Source organism: Austrofundulus limnaeus, unplaced genomic scaffold (assembly GCF_001266775.1).
Source record: "Austrofundulus limnaeus strain Quisiro unplaced genomic scaffold, Austrofundulus_limnaeus-1.0 Scaffold2387, whole genome shotgun sequence".
NCBI classification, from domain to species: domain Eukaryota; kingdom Metazoa; phylum Chordata; class Actinopteri; order Cyprinodontiformes; family Rivulidae; genus Austrofundulus; species Austrofundulus limnaeus.
Window position 1 is genome coordinate 2,794 of NW_013954789.1, and position 13,721 is coordinate 16,514.

General features: G+C 40.9%; 1 protein-coding gene across 1 annotated transcript; it reads left to right on the plus strand.

Annotated features, from left to right (window-relative positions):
• Nucleotides 1-5,107: 5,107 nt before the first annotated feature.
• LOC106510909 (F-BAR and double SH3 domains protein 2) lies at nt 5,108-13,623 on the plus strand (the record flags this gene model as incomplete). Its single annotated transcript, XM_013999642.1, is given in 7 exon segments — nt 5,108-5,242; nt 6,368-6,451; nt 6,575-6,752; nt 8,039-8,259; nt 9,322-9,514; nt 9,611-9,705; nt 10,416-13,623. Coding segments are annotated over 7 exon segments (1,008 nt in total), but the record flags the coding sequence as incomplete, so codon positions are not given.
• Between the last annotated feature and the right edge of the window lie 98 nt (nt 13,624-13,721).

Sequence of the window (13,721 nt, forward strand, 5' to 3'; positions counted from 1 at the left end):
CGCAGAAATTTTAAACACGTTCAAAGAAACTGAAATCAAYGTTCTTTTTAAAATAGTTACAGGATCCTTGCAGGTGCCTCAAATTTTTTGTAGTTTTTGTAATTCCAGAATATTAAAGCTGTATTGTTTTTGTTATGTGTTCAAACCCCCAGTACCTTTTGGCCCAAATTTAAACAAAATTCATGTAGATGTGACATTGTGGTTCCATATTAAAATTAGTACATTTTCCTGCAATTCCGTGTCTTCAAATCCCAACAGTTGCTGCCCAGTGAGATATGTTAAGAATGTGAGGTGTCCACCACACATTTTCTGTGTGCGTGCTCAAAACACTCCATGCCTCCTTTGCTGCTGCGATGCCGACTTCATTAATGAAAGCTCACCTCTTCTATAAGAGTGGCTCGATTGATCATTTCTGAATGACCAGCCTAAAGAAAGAGTCGTCTTTGCGTTCTTATCGTGTAACAGTTAAAAAATAAATAAAAGAAATGTGGAAATGAGGCTTTATGAGGTCAAGACGTGACCACGCCATTAGAGAGAAGAAGATGGATGAACTGTAAGCAGTATTTAGTAAGTTCAAGGAGCAGCCACAAACTCAAGTCTCTCAGGCAGCGTTAGCTTTTATTACATTATCACTTTTGTAGTTATTACCTCCAAGACCAATAAAACCTGCCACAGGTCTGGTCCTCGCTGTGCAGGTACAGTGAGATGTATGTTGGGTGATTTTATTGGGTTATTACTGGAAAACAGGGTCATTTTGCTGCAGGGTTGAAATGAAACCGGCAACTCAGACTGGGGTATCTACGTTTTAATCCGTCCAATAAAATGAGTAAAAGTAACGCAGCAAACATATCAACACAAAAATATAGCCTTACTACGGGGCTTGAAAATAAAGACTGGGACAAATTGCTCTTCATCTCACTTGACGTGTTTCTCTTCCCTCTGGGATGTTGTTTAGCCCTGTCTAAAATCTCTGCCTCTTTACAATCGAGGTTCCTTTTCAGTCGTTTCACTCAGTACAACACACAGTTGTATGCCTGGCTGAAGCCACCTCTAATCACGTCTTTAGACCGGTGACGTGGTGACGTTGAACGTCGGGTGACAGGCTCCGCCTTCACCCTATAAGTTCGGAGTCACCAGCGTCATTACTCAGTTCTATCACCCTRCACCTCGCTATAGTCTCCTCTAAACCTGAGCTGACATAGCTGCTGCTAGTTAGCTCAGCTTCTAAGGTTCTTAGGCTAGCTTTACTGGTGCTAAGCGCGTTACCTGCTGGTTCGTGTGTCTGCCGCTCGACGCTACTTAAGTGACCTTTATTTTATGCTGAAAATCTGTTTTGTGGTTCATGATGAGCACAAAACCACCTTCGAAGAAGCCGAAGTCTTCTGTTCGCCCCTGTCCTCAGGGGAACGGCTTTAAGCTTCATGACAAGGACCAGCATGAGGCCTGCCCGGCCTGCCTAGGAATCATTCACGCTCGACGGGCGCTTGTGGAGCCCGAGTCCGGCCGGGCCTGTGCTGGACTTTCGCGTCCGACACTGGAGAGGAGAGTGAAATTCCTGGAGAAAATGCTGGGGGAAACTGCTGTTTTCCGACAAGACCCACTGCTCTCCGAATCCAGCCAGACGGCTCAGTCCGACAAAGACGAGGATTCGGCGGTCGAAGCCCCCGCTGCTAGCTGGGTGGACCAGATGGAGCACGAGGCGGCCTCACCCGACATCGAGGGGGCAGAGACCCAGTTTCTACTGGATCTAAACCAAGAGGAGGACAATGTTCTGCAGATGGAGCAGGAAGTTCTCAGTCTGTCCGAAGACGATGAGGAGCTGTGACCAGCTCACTCCACCCCCGCTGCTGAGAGGGTGGACCAGGATTCGTCCTTCTTGTCCCTGTGCCGCTGAGCTGCTGCTAAACTGGAGGTACAGTGGCCCGACCCCCCACCTGCTCAAAAGCCTTCGAGGTTCGCAGGGTTTTATCTCCTGTCTGAACCGGCTGATGTGAAGTACCGTCTGCCTATGTTTCCGGACTTTGTGTCGGAGCTGACGTCTTCCTGGAGCAAACCGCTGTCCATCCGCGCCTTCGTGCCCGGACAGGGTCAGTACTTGGACGTGGAAGGGGCAGACCAAGCAGGCCTGGTGGGCATCCCTCCGATGGAGCCTTCTTTAGCTGCTTATTTGGCTCTGTCTCACAACCAGGGTGTGAGCGGGCCCACCCTGCTCCCTTCCAAGCCCTGCAGATTCTCATCGGCACAGCTGGAGAAAATCTACAAAGCCCAAGGTAACACCGCCCGTGCGCTGAGCTCCATCACCATGCTTCAGACCTACCAGGCCATGGCCTTGGCTGAACTGGCAGCTCAGATGCCGCAGGAAAACCCCCTTTTACCCCTGCTGAACGAGATCAGACTGGCATCAGACCACATCCTGCGTGTGTCCTGCTGTGCAGCGCTGGCTCTGGGGAAAGGAATGGCTTCTACTGTCGTGGTGCAGAGGCACCTGTGGCTAACGCTCTCAGACGTTCCTGACAAGGACAGAGCGGCCTACTTGGATGAACCGATAATGCCTACAGGACTGTTTGGTCAAGAGCTTGACGTCATCCAAACCAAATTTGAACAGAGAAAGAAGCAGGCTGAGGCACTTCGCTGCATCATCCCCAGATGCGACGCAAGGCCCAAGGCCCCGAGCACATCCAGGTCTGCGTCTCATCCTCCTCCGTTCAAGAAGGCGGCGACGCCCGGGACTTCAAAGGCCCAGCCCGCCAAACCTTCCAGCAAGCCGCAGCCTCCCCGTCAATCGGCATGGAGCAAAGGCCCCCCTCCGAGTCAGCAGGACAGTTCAGCGGCTCGGAAGAAGAAGTCYAAGTCSTCCTAACAGCAGGACTGTCTTCACAGGGACTTCAAAAACAGAGAGACGATGTTCAGCTGCAGTTGAAAAGACATTTAAATATTWGTGTTTCAGAAAACGGCCCCAAGAGGCGTCGGGTTTCAAATGTTCAGTCTCCTCTGTTAATGTCCCGAAAAATAAACAAAAAAACATGTAGRCCCCTCCCTGGGTGCAAATTGTGTTTTAAAATGCAAAACTTTAATAAASAGTTCTGCAAATGTTTTCAATGTGTTATTAAAGAATTATCTTTGTGCACAAACGAACACAATAAGCTGCGGGCGACAGTCAGTAATGTTGTCCCTTCCCCATCCAGTGGAGGGCAGCAGCGACACGTCTCCAACAGTAAGGCAAGTTAGTCGCTTAGCAACGCGACTCCCTCTCTGGCGCGCATGCGCACCCTCTCCATGAGTACAAAGAACTGTTGCTATGGGTTACAGCATTCATTTTACAATTCACGCATACAGCCGTTTTGCATTCAAAACCAATGCATTTGCTTGTTTCATGTATGCAGTAGTGGGCACCAGCCCGCTAAAGCGCAAATCTACTAATAGCGTACCTAAATATTTCATTTGCGCTTTAGTGGTCTTACTAGTTTTTATAATTCATAAGCGGATTTGCGCTTACTAAAATTAAAATGCAGTACCGCTGATGATTAATTACAGTATCTACCAGTCATCATTATCTTGTACAGCAGAAGGTATGACTGTCAATGAATCACAACACACATGATCTATCCAACAGCATCCCTCCCAAGTAAACACACTTATTGGAAACGTATACATCCTTGCCGACTGTTTCTCTCGGTCAGGGTTCCCATTTCCCACAATGATTTTTGTCTGCTTACGTAGTAGGAAGGCAATAGCAAAAACAGTTTACGTTTGTAATCCATACTAAAATTTTGTATATATTGATTTATTTTACTTTACAATTGGAGCTCCTTTAAAAAAAGTTTAAACGCTGGAGCTCAATACTTCACGTAATTGGTCGAAGCAACGGGGTTAGAGACGCAGAAATGATTTAAAGATGTTATGCTGGTGAAGACAGACATCTAGTGGTCAACTGGAGCAACTACATGGAAAACTTTAAAATCCAAGCTTTTATTTTGAAGGGAAGATAGTTTTCTGTACTGCATGTTTTCGTTTCCCGTCACAAATCAAATCCATCATGTACCCATAATGCATCGCTTCAGTTTTCCAATAAACAGTTTTAAAATTACTTTATTGATGCTTCTTTAAGGAAAAATCTACAACAAACAAAAGAAAAAGACCAAGAAGCAGCCGACCTAGCAATCCTCAACAACTTTTTAAAGAAGCAGCCAGACTAGCAATCCTCAACAATTTTTTAACTTTTACACCAGGAGCTAAAGGTCTGTTTCAGGAAATCACATCCCCAGCAATCGWCGGTTATAGAATTAAGTTGAAAAAGAGTTAATGCACCGCTAGTTGGCAGTGTTGTGCATATATTGTACATGAATTYMTGCRAGCTAGTAAGTGTCAAATTGAACTTGDGCTTTAAAARTAGCTTCTGCTAYTTTTTCTATGGCATTAGCGCTTTTGAAGTTGCGGACCTAAATATTTTCATAAGCGCTTTAGAAATTGTGGAACTAATTTTTGGATTAGCGGTGCCCACCACTGCATGTATGTTTCCAAACCATTTCCAGAGATAATAGTTTTACTCAATTCATGTCTTTAGACCACACCTTACGTTTTACATTTCCCATGAAGATTTGTCCATGTGACCATTTTGTGACATGTACAAAGTGCACATGTTTTATTCTAGGCTGGTGTAAAGTTAACTGTGTCAACAGAAATCTGATGACTAAACACAACTTCACAGACATGCAGTCTTTTGTTATTGACTAGGTCAGTTTGCGGTGTTTGCTGTATCTCTCCATCAGCTGGATCACATGACATTCCTTTAAGACAGGGAACAAAACGGGGAGTAGCTGAAGCATGAAACATTAAAGCTCTACATCTCTTTCTAAGACATACAGAGCACAAATAGAAGAACTTAGTCAGAAAAAGGTGAGGTAACGTGTTAAACCAATTTTTATAAAGGGTTTTGCAAATATTTTGAGAGTTGAGACCTTTATACTTTATATTTAGGAAGTTTTTTCCTGTAATTCTTGGATGGATAGCTGTATTTGGACCAGGAGCATCTTTAAGTAAGTGTCATCCTTGCAGTCTTTCACAGGTTCTGACTTGATCTCTCCCCGCTCTGTTTTTGTGTCAAAAGGGCACAGTGGACTTGGAGCGTGAAGAGGGCGAGGAGTGTGAAGAGAATATGGAAGTGTTTGACGACAGCAGTTCCAGTCCGTCGGGAACCCTGCGCAACTACCCGCTAACCTGCAAAGTGCTGTACTCGTACAAGGTAACTACACACTCACCTGAGTTACCCTCTAGTTATTCAGGCACACACAGATACACATCAGTTCACCTACATGACACAGCTTTATTGTGTGCACAAGAAAAGTGAAGAAGTGTATTTGTTTCTTGTATGCAGCACAGCGTACATGAAACATTTTGTTTCTGCTCTGTCTGAACCCAGTAAAACCAAAACATAGTTTGTGCAAAAAAATTACAATCAATGAATAAATGCAAAGAACAAAAATAAACACATTAAGATATTGTTTTATAATTAATAATGATTTTCTTTTGCACCAGGTCTTGCAGTTGAGATGGTTGTGAACCAATAATCCTTGGATTAGTTTTCACAGTCCTCCTCAGTCATTTTTAATCATGCTGAGGTGCAAACAGTTTACATCCAGTTAAGATTCAGTTTGTTATCTATTGTTGACCTTTAAAAATACTGAGGGATTTTGTTTACGTGTTACGATTTTTTAGGTGCCTCACAAAATTAAGTTGTTGTTTTTTTAATCAAAATTAAATCTAAACTATTTTAAACAGATGAATGACTTATAATATGAAGTGAATGAGCAACTTTTGTTTTTCTAAAATCAATTATAAAAGTTTTTTTTTAATTTTTTTCCCTTACATTCAACTTATGTATTGTTTCCAAATTTAACAATATATAATTTAAGAAGTCTTTCAGCAACACCAACATACTGTATGCACCATATAGTATACACAAACTAAATTGCAAGAGGCTAAGGCAGCAGCCTTGTGGTACTCCGATATCCAGTATCATAAAGGATAAGTATCTATTCCTAACTTTTACAACTGTCACCATCTGCAGAAAGAGCTGCAAAATCACATTGAGTTTGTTAATCGAAAAAAAGATTCAAAACTGTTAAAAAGACCATTTATAGTCAACAACGTTCTGACGTATGTATCAAGCTGCTTTAAAATAGATCTTTCAAAATCATCATTCTCAAATTTATTTAATACAAACTTTAAGGTGTCAGTCTTGGAAAGTAAAGTCAACAATGTTTAGATGGTATATTTTTGCTGTTGTCAGCCAAGAAATTCAGGCTTTTCTTTTTCCACGTTGTTGTTAATTCTCACCTTTACTTTATTCCTTTTTTCTCTCCTCTAGGCATCTCAGCCAGACGAGTTAACTATTGATGAGCAGGAAATGTTAGAGGTCATAGAGGACGGAGACATGGAGGACTGGGTTAAGGTGCTCAAACAGACACACAGATTAGCCACGCAGACATATACATAAATATTTTCCTCCCCAGCTTTTCCCTTTATCTATGTGCTCTGTTTGGATTTACGTCTTCTTTTCTTTTTTTTAATCAAGGCACGCAACAAGACAGGTCACGTAGGCTATGTTCCAGAAAAATACCTACAATTCCCCACTTCCAACAGCCTACTGAGCATGCTCCAGTCTCTGGCCACGCTGGATGCTCGATCACACACTTCCTCCAATTCAACTGAACCCGAGCTGCACTCCACCTGCATCAATGGAGACACAAATGGTAAATGTTTTGCCTAAGTGTCATAAAAAAGTTTCAATTAGAAAATATTTGAGTATTGTTTGTGTATTTTAAGTAATTTAAGTAACTATTTAAGAAATGATTTTCTTTTATTGCTTTATGGAATTTTGTCTTGAGATTTTACCAAAATACAGTGTTTTTGGTAAAAAAACAAACACCAGTGTCACTCCTGCTCCCTAAATCAAGTTAAACACATTATAGTAGCAAACAAATGACTCGTTTTGGTTAGCCACAGAAGGGTCGAAACACATCTTGATTAAAATAAAGTTGCTGCGGTGGTTCTTGGCCCTCATTGGAAAAGAAGTAATAACTAAGTGGTTGTATAAAACTGCAAAGTCAGTGGTTAGTGTTGCAGGCCAATTTAATGTGATAGAGAAGAGTTTCCCTCTACTTTAACCTTCAGCTATGATTTGCAGCCTCTTAAACTTTTTATGAAGCAGTGAGTTGTTTCCAAGTGCGCACTTTGAAAAAGCCCAGAAAAACAAAACTGTTTAAGCTGCTGCACAAGACTCAGTGCTGTAATATATTATATTCTATATATGATCCGATTGTTAGACCATACAGATTTGATTGATTTAATCACATCACCCACCACCTTTCATGTCAAATTTTTAAACAAAGATATGACTCAGTCTGATAGCACTTAAAGTAAGTCATGAGAATGACTCACCACTTTTACCACATCAAAATGAGCCAAAGATCCAGAAAATTGGCAATATAGTCATTTTAGTGTTTGCTAACAACTCCAGTTAACTGTGGTGGCCATGTTGAATCACGTTGACTCTGAAAGATAGTCATTTATAGATTACATCCAATGGTTTATATGATATTTTACTAATGGCTTTGTTGTGAAAGAATGGCTCAAAATGCAATTTTATTTTTATTCAGCAAGTTATATTTCTGAATGTAGTTTTAGTGTATTTTTCATCATTTTTAAATTGTAGCATCTGCAGTCTTACAAATACAATATTTTTCATTTTCTTTGACTAGTTTTTTTATATATTTAATTTTTTAAAATCTGTTTATGTGTGTCTGTTTAACACTTATATTTGGATCAAGCTCCAGAAGAATTCGTTTCACACATTATTGTTGCTCATTTGTGTCCTCTCTGTATCACCCTTTATCCAACCTGGTGTGCTGTTTAAAAAAAAACCCTAAACAATGAGGCCAAAACAGACAAGGAACCATATTTCACTGAGAATAATTACTCCCTCTGTGCAACACTAATTGCTCTCTCTCTCTGTCTTTGTCGTCCTCGCTCTCCGCAGCCATCTACGTCCGCGCACTTTACGATTACGAAGGTCAGGCGGATGAGGAGCTCTCCTTTGTCGAAGGCGCCGTGATCCGCCTGTTGAGCCGCGACACGCAGACAGACGACGGCTTCTGGGAGGGGGAGCTGAACGGACGGGTGGGAGTGTTCCCCTCTGTGCTGGTGGAGGATCTCACAGAGAACGGGGAGACAAGCGGGGAACGGCCTGGCGACACACAGGTACAACAACACCTGCGGTAACAGAAGCTAACCCAACCCCAGTGGGGAAAAGCTCCAGAGGATGTGAGACAGAGATGATCTTCTTAGGTAAAGCACAGGATATCGGTGCCTTACTCCTGAGCTGAGCCACAGATTCTGTGTTCAGTCTTTCCTCGGGGTACGGATAAGCTGAAGTCTACTGTGTTAAACTGTGACTCCCCTCCCTTCCTGTCTGTCGCTGATCTGTCAGCAGGAGCAGAGTTCCCAAACGAGGGATCAGAACTGAACACTGATAAATATCCAGCACTGCAATCAGAGCTAAAGGTCTTATCTGTGGTACAGAGTGCTGCTCTGTTAGATGTTCTGACGGAGGAAGGAAGCAGCCTCTCCCTTCCTCTAAGTCTGTAGACACAACATGGCACAGCTTTAGTTCCGTGGGTTTCAGTGATTAAGGTAAACAACTGTAGGTGAGGGTTCAACAGAATGCAAAGGCAGTAAAGTTTCTGTAACTTAGTTTGATTTTTAACAATTTTGTCTACAACATAAACCTTTTAAATGTTCTATCAGCTATTAGATTTCTAAATGTGTCGATACTGTCATCAACTATAACAAATTATTCAGTGGAATATCAAAATCATTGTTAGACTTTTCCAGCTTCACAAAGAGCCCACCTTGTTATGTTATAATTAACTCTTACCGTGATTCATGTTTCAGCTACAAAAGGTGACAGTTTTTACAGGACAGTATAACAGTATTTATATTCTAGTATGGCATTGGACACAGCAGTGGGATAACACCACTATTTTGTTGCATTATTTTACGAAGTATGACTGTGCAATGACAATAAAGATTATCTTATCTTATCTTATCTTATCTTATCTTATCTTATCTTATCTTATCTTATCTTATCTTATCTTATCTTATCTTATCTTATCTTATCAAGCAAGGCAATATAAAGTGCTTTACAAGATTTAAGAAATGATACAAACAAATTAAAATATATCATTCATATCAATATATCGTTCAAATATAATAAATGAAGMTATTTGTGAAGCTGAGCCTGATTTTTGTTACTTTCCATAGATTTCACCTCCTTCAAAGTTGCCTTCGTCTCTGCCACCTCTGCCGCTGTATGACCAGCCTCCCATCAGCCCTTTCACCAGCCCCGAGACCTCCACGCCTCCTCCTCTGCCACGCTCTCCCTCAGCAGCGCTAAACGGGGAGCACAAGCCTCCGCTGCCAGCCTCTTCACACAAAGGGCAGCTGTCGTCCCGCAGTAAGASCCTAAACTTTCATCATTCGCCACACCGACTGACTGAGATCGCCCAGCCTTTTTTTTGTAAACAAAGGTTTTGTGTCTGTCACTGTGTAGATCATAGCTCTGGTAGGAGTCCAGTTTCTCCAGGATTTGCTCAGACTCAGCCGCTGCGACTCACGGTTGAAGGAGGTCCAGGAAAACTACGACCAGTTAGTATCAGAGTCATTTTGTTGTGTGGAACATGTTGATGGTGATTTGATGATCAAATCTTTTATGGCTTTTCTGGGGGAGTGAAAAAGACCCCRACACACACACCCCCACCCTCAGATGTACTGATGTTGCGTGTTGTTTTATAATGCAAAAAAAAAAAAAAAAAAAGCCACTGATGATGAAGAAGCTAAGATACTAATATTCAGATATTCAGTTCTGCTTTCTACTGAAGTGGCAAAAAAAACTTTTACTTTTAATACTTKAGAACAAAAAATATCAGATACTTTTAGACTTTTACTGATGTAATATTCCTAAAGAAGACTTTAACTTTTACCAATGTAATTTTTTGGTAAGATACACTAATGTTTGGTATGCTACATGACACCCTTCCCATTGGAAAAAAAAATGACTTCGATCCAGTGTAGCAGCTTTCAGGGTGGCGGCCATGTTCTGGACAATGGACCCCCTCACCCATTACATTCTGGGGTATTCAGATATTTCACTTTCCCTTTCATTTCTGAAATAAAAGGGTGTTCCAAGACTTTTGACTCGCCCACTATGTTTACTCAGGCTTATGAACGTAACAAATAAAAAACAGGAAAAACCTATTTTATGTTTTGGTGCATTATTGGTGAAAGGTTTGTTTCACTTAGACAGAGATCAGTTTTTTCCCCCATTGTATTGATTTTGTTTTAATTTTGTGCTGCAGGTGCGAGCTGCTCCCCCTCCACCCAAGCAGCAGCAGCAGCAGCCCCGTCGGCAGCAGGAGAAGAGTGACAAGACCGAGGAGGTGGAGATTACGCTGGTGTGACGGATGAGGCCGACGAACTGTAGCTGCAGGTGCACAAAAACATAAAATAAAACAAACTGGGTGAAAAACAAGATCTTTAACGGTCAGGGTGTGAACTGCTCTGAACTGAAGTGAGTGGAAACAAACTGAAGTGAAACCACACCGACCCCTCTGGACCCTCTTCAGGTTTAAGAGGAGAGCAGAGAGACAGCGGCCCATCAAATAATCCTCTGATTAGCTTCCTAATGAAGTGCAACACAAGAGTCCCTCGCCTCTTCATCCTTCCCTGTTCTTCCAATCCGGCCTTAGAACCTCACCTCACCGGGCGCTGCGATGAGGAGGAGAAAGGCTCTGAGAGGGGGGCTGTGGGAAACAAGCAATGAGGGATTTGATGAGTTTCCTTTTCTCTTGTTAGTCTGAGCAGAAGAGAAGTTGGAGTTCTTCTCTTCTTGAAGCATTACGTTTTGGAGCCCCAAACTAACAAAATGTAGAAAGGCTCCTCAGACAAGCAAAACAAGCAGTTTAACATGAATCCAAGTGGTACAATATATATATATTAAAGCACTGGGGATATAAAAATGATTGATTGTTTGACATCTCAGATTGTCTGTGGTTTAACTGTCAACAATAATTTGGTTATTTCAGCAAAGGTTTTTGAACACCCTGAAATCTTTCCTCAGAGTGAGAACTATTTGTATCCAATTACAAGTCATGTTGCTTAAAGTAGATGTGCAGCAAAAGTCAAATTATTATAAAGATTTGCTGCTTTTAAAGAAGATGGGCTCAATAACAAGAACCTAAACCACTTTTCTTTTTATGATTTACAAAAACAAGTGATGTTTTTGTTTGTTTGCTTGTTTTATCCAGGTTAAGATCTTTGGAGCAGATGGTTTGAAGGGTTTGAGGGTTATAAAAAATACTTTAAAAATATGGTTTTTGGGTTTTATAAACATAATTTTGGGTTAAACCAGCCGTGAGATCAGAGACAGAGCATTTCTTTTGATAAGAAAAATGGAAACTAATTACATAATAAAACAGGAGCCACCTGCATGAATAAAATATTTAGATTGATTAGTTTAGTTTTCCATTTCAGATCATCAATTATTTGTGGGTAACTTGCATGTCTGATACCTTCTGCTACATTTTCTGAGTGTTGAGGCTCCGTAAACCTCTTAGAGAGAGGAAAAAAAAATCCTCACTAAGTTTTTTTTAAAGCAGAGGGATGTTGGACTAAATGAACAGAGAAACTGGGTATTATGTGAATGCAGTGCCCCCCCAAACCTTCCCTCACCAAATCCAATCATTATATGTATTTAATGTGTATTAGTACAGTACATTACTGTTGTCCTAGGAATGTTTATACACACGGTTTCATATAAACTAACGCAGCTGAAAGGAAAAGCGATARGTAGTGGAAGTTATATATTTATCTTATTCTGAAAGGGCATTGTAAATACAGCAGGAAGAGGAGACGGAAGAAGAGAATGAGGAAGAGAATAAAAAAAACGAGAGCTGGCTGAGGCTGGATCCTCCCTTCTTTTGTTTTGAACCAAACTCTTCCCTTCCCTCCTTTATGTCACTCCAATGATTGTTTCTGTCTTTGGGCAGACAGTGTGACTCAGTGGGTATAATATACGCATACAGTTATAATATACTACACACACATGATGCGATTACTGTTTATCTCTGATTGAAGAAGGCTGCTGGTGCTTTGAGATGCACCAAAATGTTGGTATTCACTATGTGGTAACAAACAGAACCGAGCGATTTATTTGAAATGACTTAATCAACGAAAAGCAAATCTTGATCACATCTTCATTTATGACAAAGTTGCGTCGTCTGTCCCTGTTTACCTGACGTGCGGCACAATTTGCACTGCTCTCTCTGAACAAACAGGAAACGAGACTCGCTAGTTGCCAATCAGTTTCGAAAACCCTCCTCCCTGAAAACTCCTTGCCTGAAGGGGCAGCGTAGCACTTTTATTCCTTTTTCCCTTTTTAGAGAAAGTAGCAGTTTCCTCTCATGACGTCTAATGAGCCGCTGTAGCTACAGAAACACGAGTTTTCCTTTTTTCTTTTTTTTTCTTTTTTTTTTGTACGGACACTTTTTGCTTCAGTGTGACTGGGACTTAAAAAACAACACCTTTGCACTCTAGAAAAGAATTGGAATCATGATTGTGCGTAGCATTGTATGATGTTTTTACCTAACTTAAAGATACAAAGAGGTGTGATTTGAATCAGCAATTGTCAAAAATGTTTTTGTTTTGTTTGTTTGCTTGCTTTGGAGGAGGAAACTGTATGTTTGTGAGTGATTCTGTAAAAGTGAGAGGATGAATTTTCTATGTTTGGGCTCGACTCAGCTTTTTTTTTTTTTTACTACTTTAGAAGTTTTAAATTCTTACCCCAAAATAAAATACACTCAGACTTTTGAAAATGGGGCAAATTGATACAAACATGACATAAAGCAAAAAAGACATTAAATGTATAATGCCTTATTTTACTGGTAATGCTCCATATATATCATTATCATGTTAGTATTTTGTCTTTTAACAGTAAAGCAGGATAAGTAGTATCTTACCTGGCTGCCACTCTTTAAGACTCAAACTTGACTCCTTCACACCTCAGCCCAGTGAGATATGACCTTAAACAGGTAATCCTGTAATCCTTACAGATTACATCTGAGTAGTATTGATGTGTTGGATTGCGTTAAAAGGAAGTGCCGATCTGGTAATTGTGTTTATCTTTGTAGCATCCGCACTACAACATGTAAACATTCAGACACACACCTCTGGCAGAGAATATTTGAACAGACGGCAGTCTTTGATCTCTCTGAGATCTTTATTTGCGATGGTTTTCAAACTTGTTTTTAAAGTTTATGGTTTGAAGCGGCGCCCGTATTATTAGGTGTTTATTAGGTATTTAGTTTTGTTTTTTATGATTCTACGTCGTTCCTGCGTGGAGCGCTGTGGACCGTGACCGGCCTTCTCTCCCTCTTTTCAGACTGTTGCCACAATAATGAGGATGGATTCGGACATCTTTCTGCATATTATGCGTTGTACAGATGAAAAAATAAAAATTTGTATTTATTGTGTACAAAAGTTAATTAATAAAAAAATGTTTAAAATGTTCTTGTGTACATTTTGGTATTCAATTTGTAGTTTGTCTGATTAGATCAAAGAAAACTGAGTGAGTGTGTGTGTGTGTGTGTGTGTGTGTGTGTGTGTGT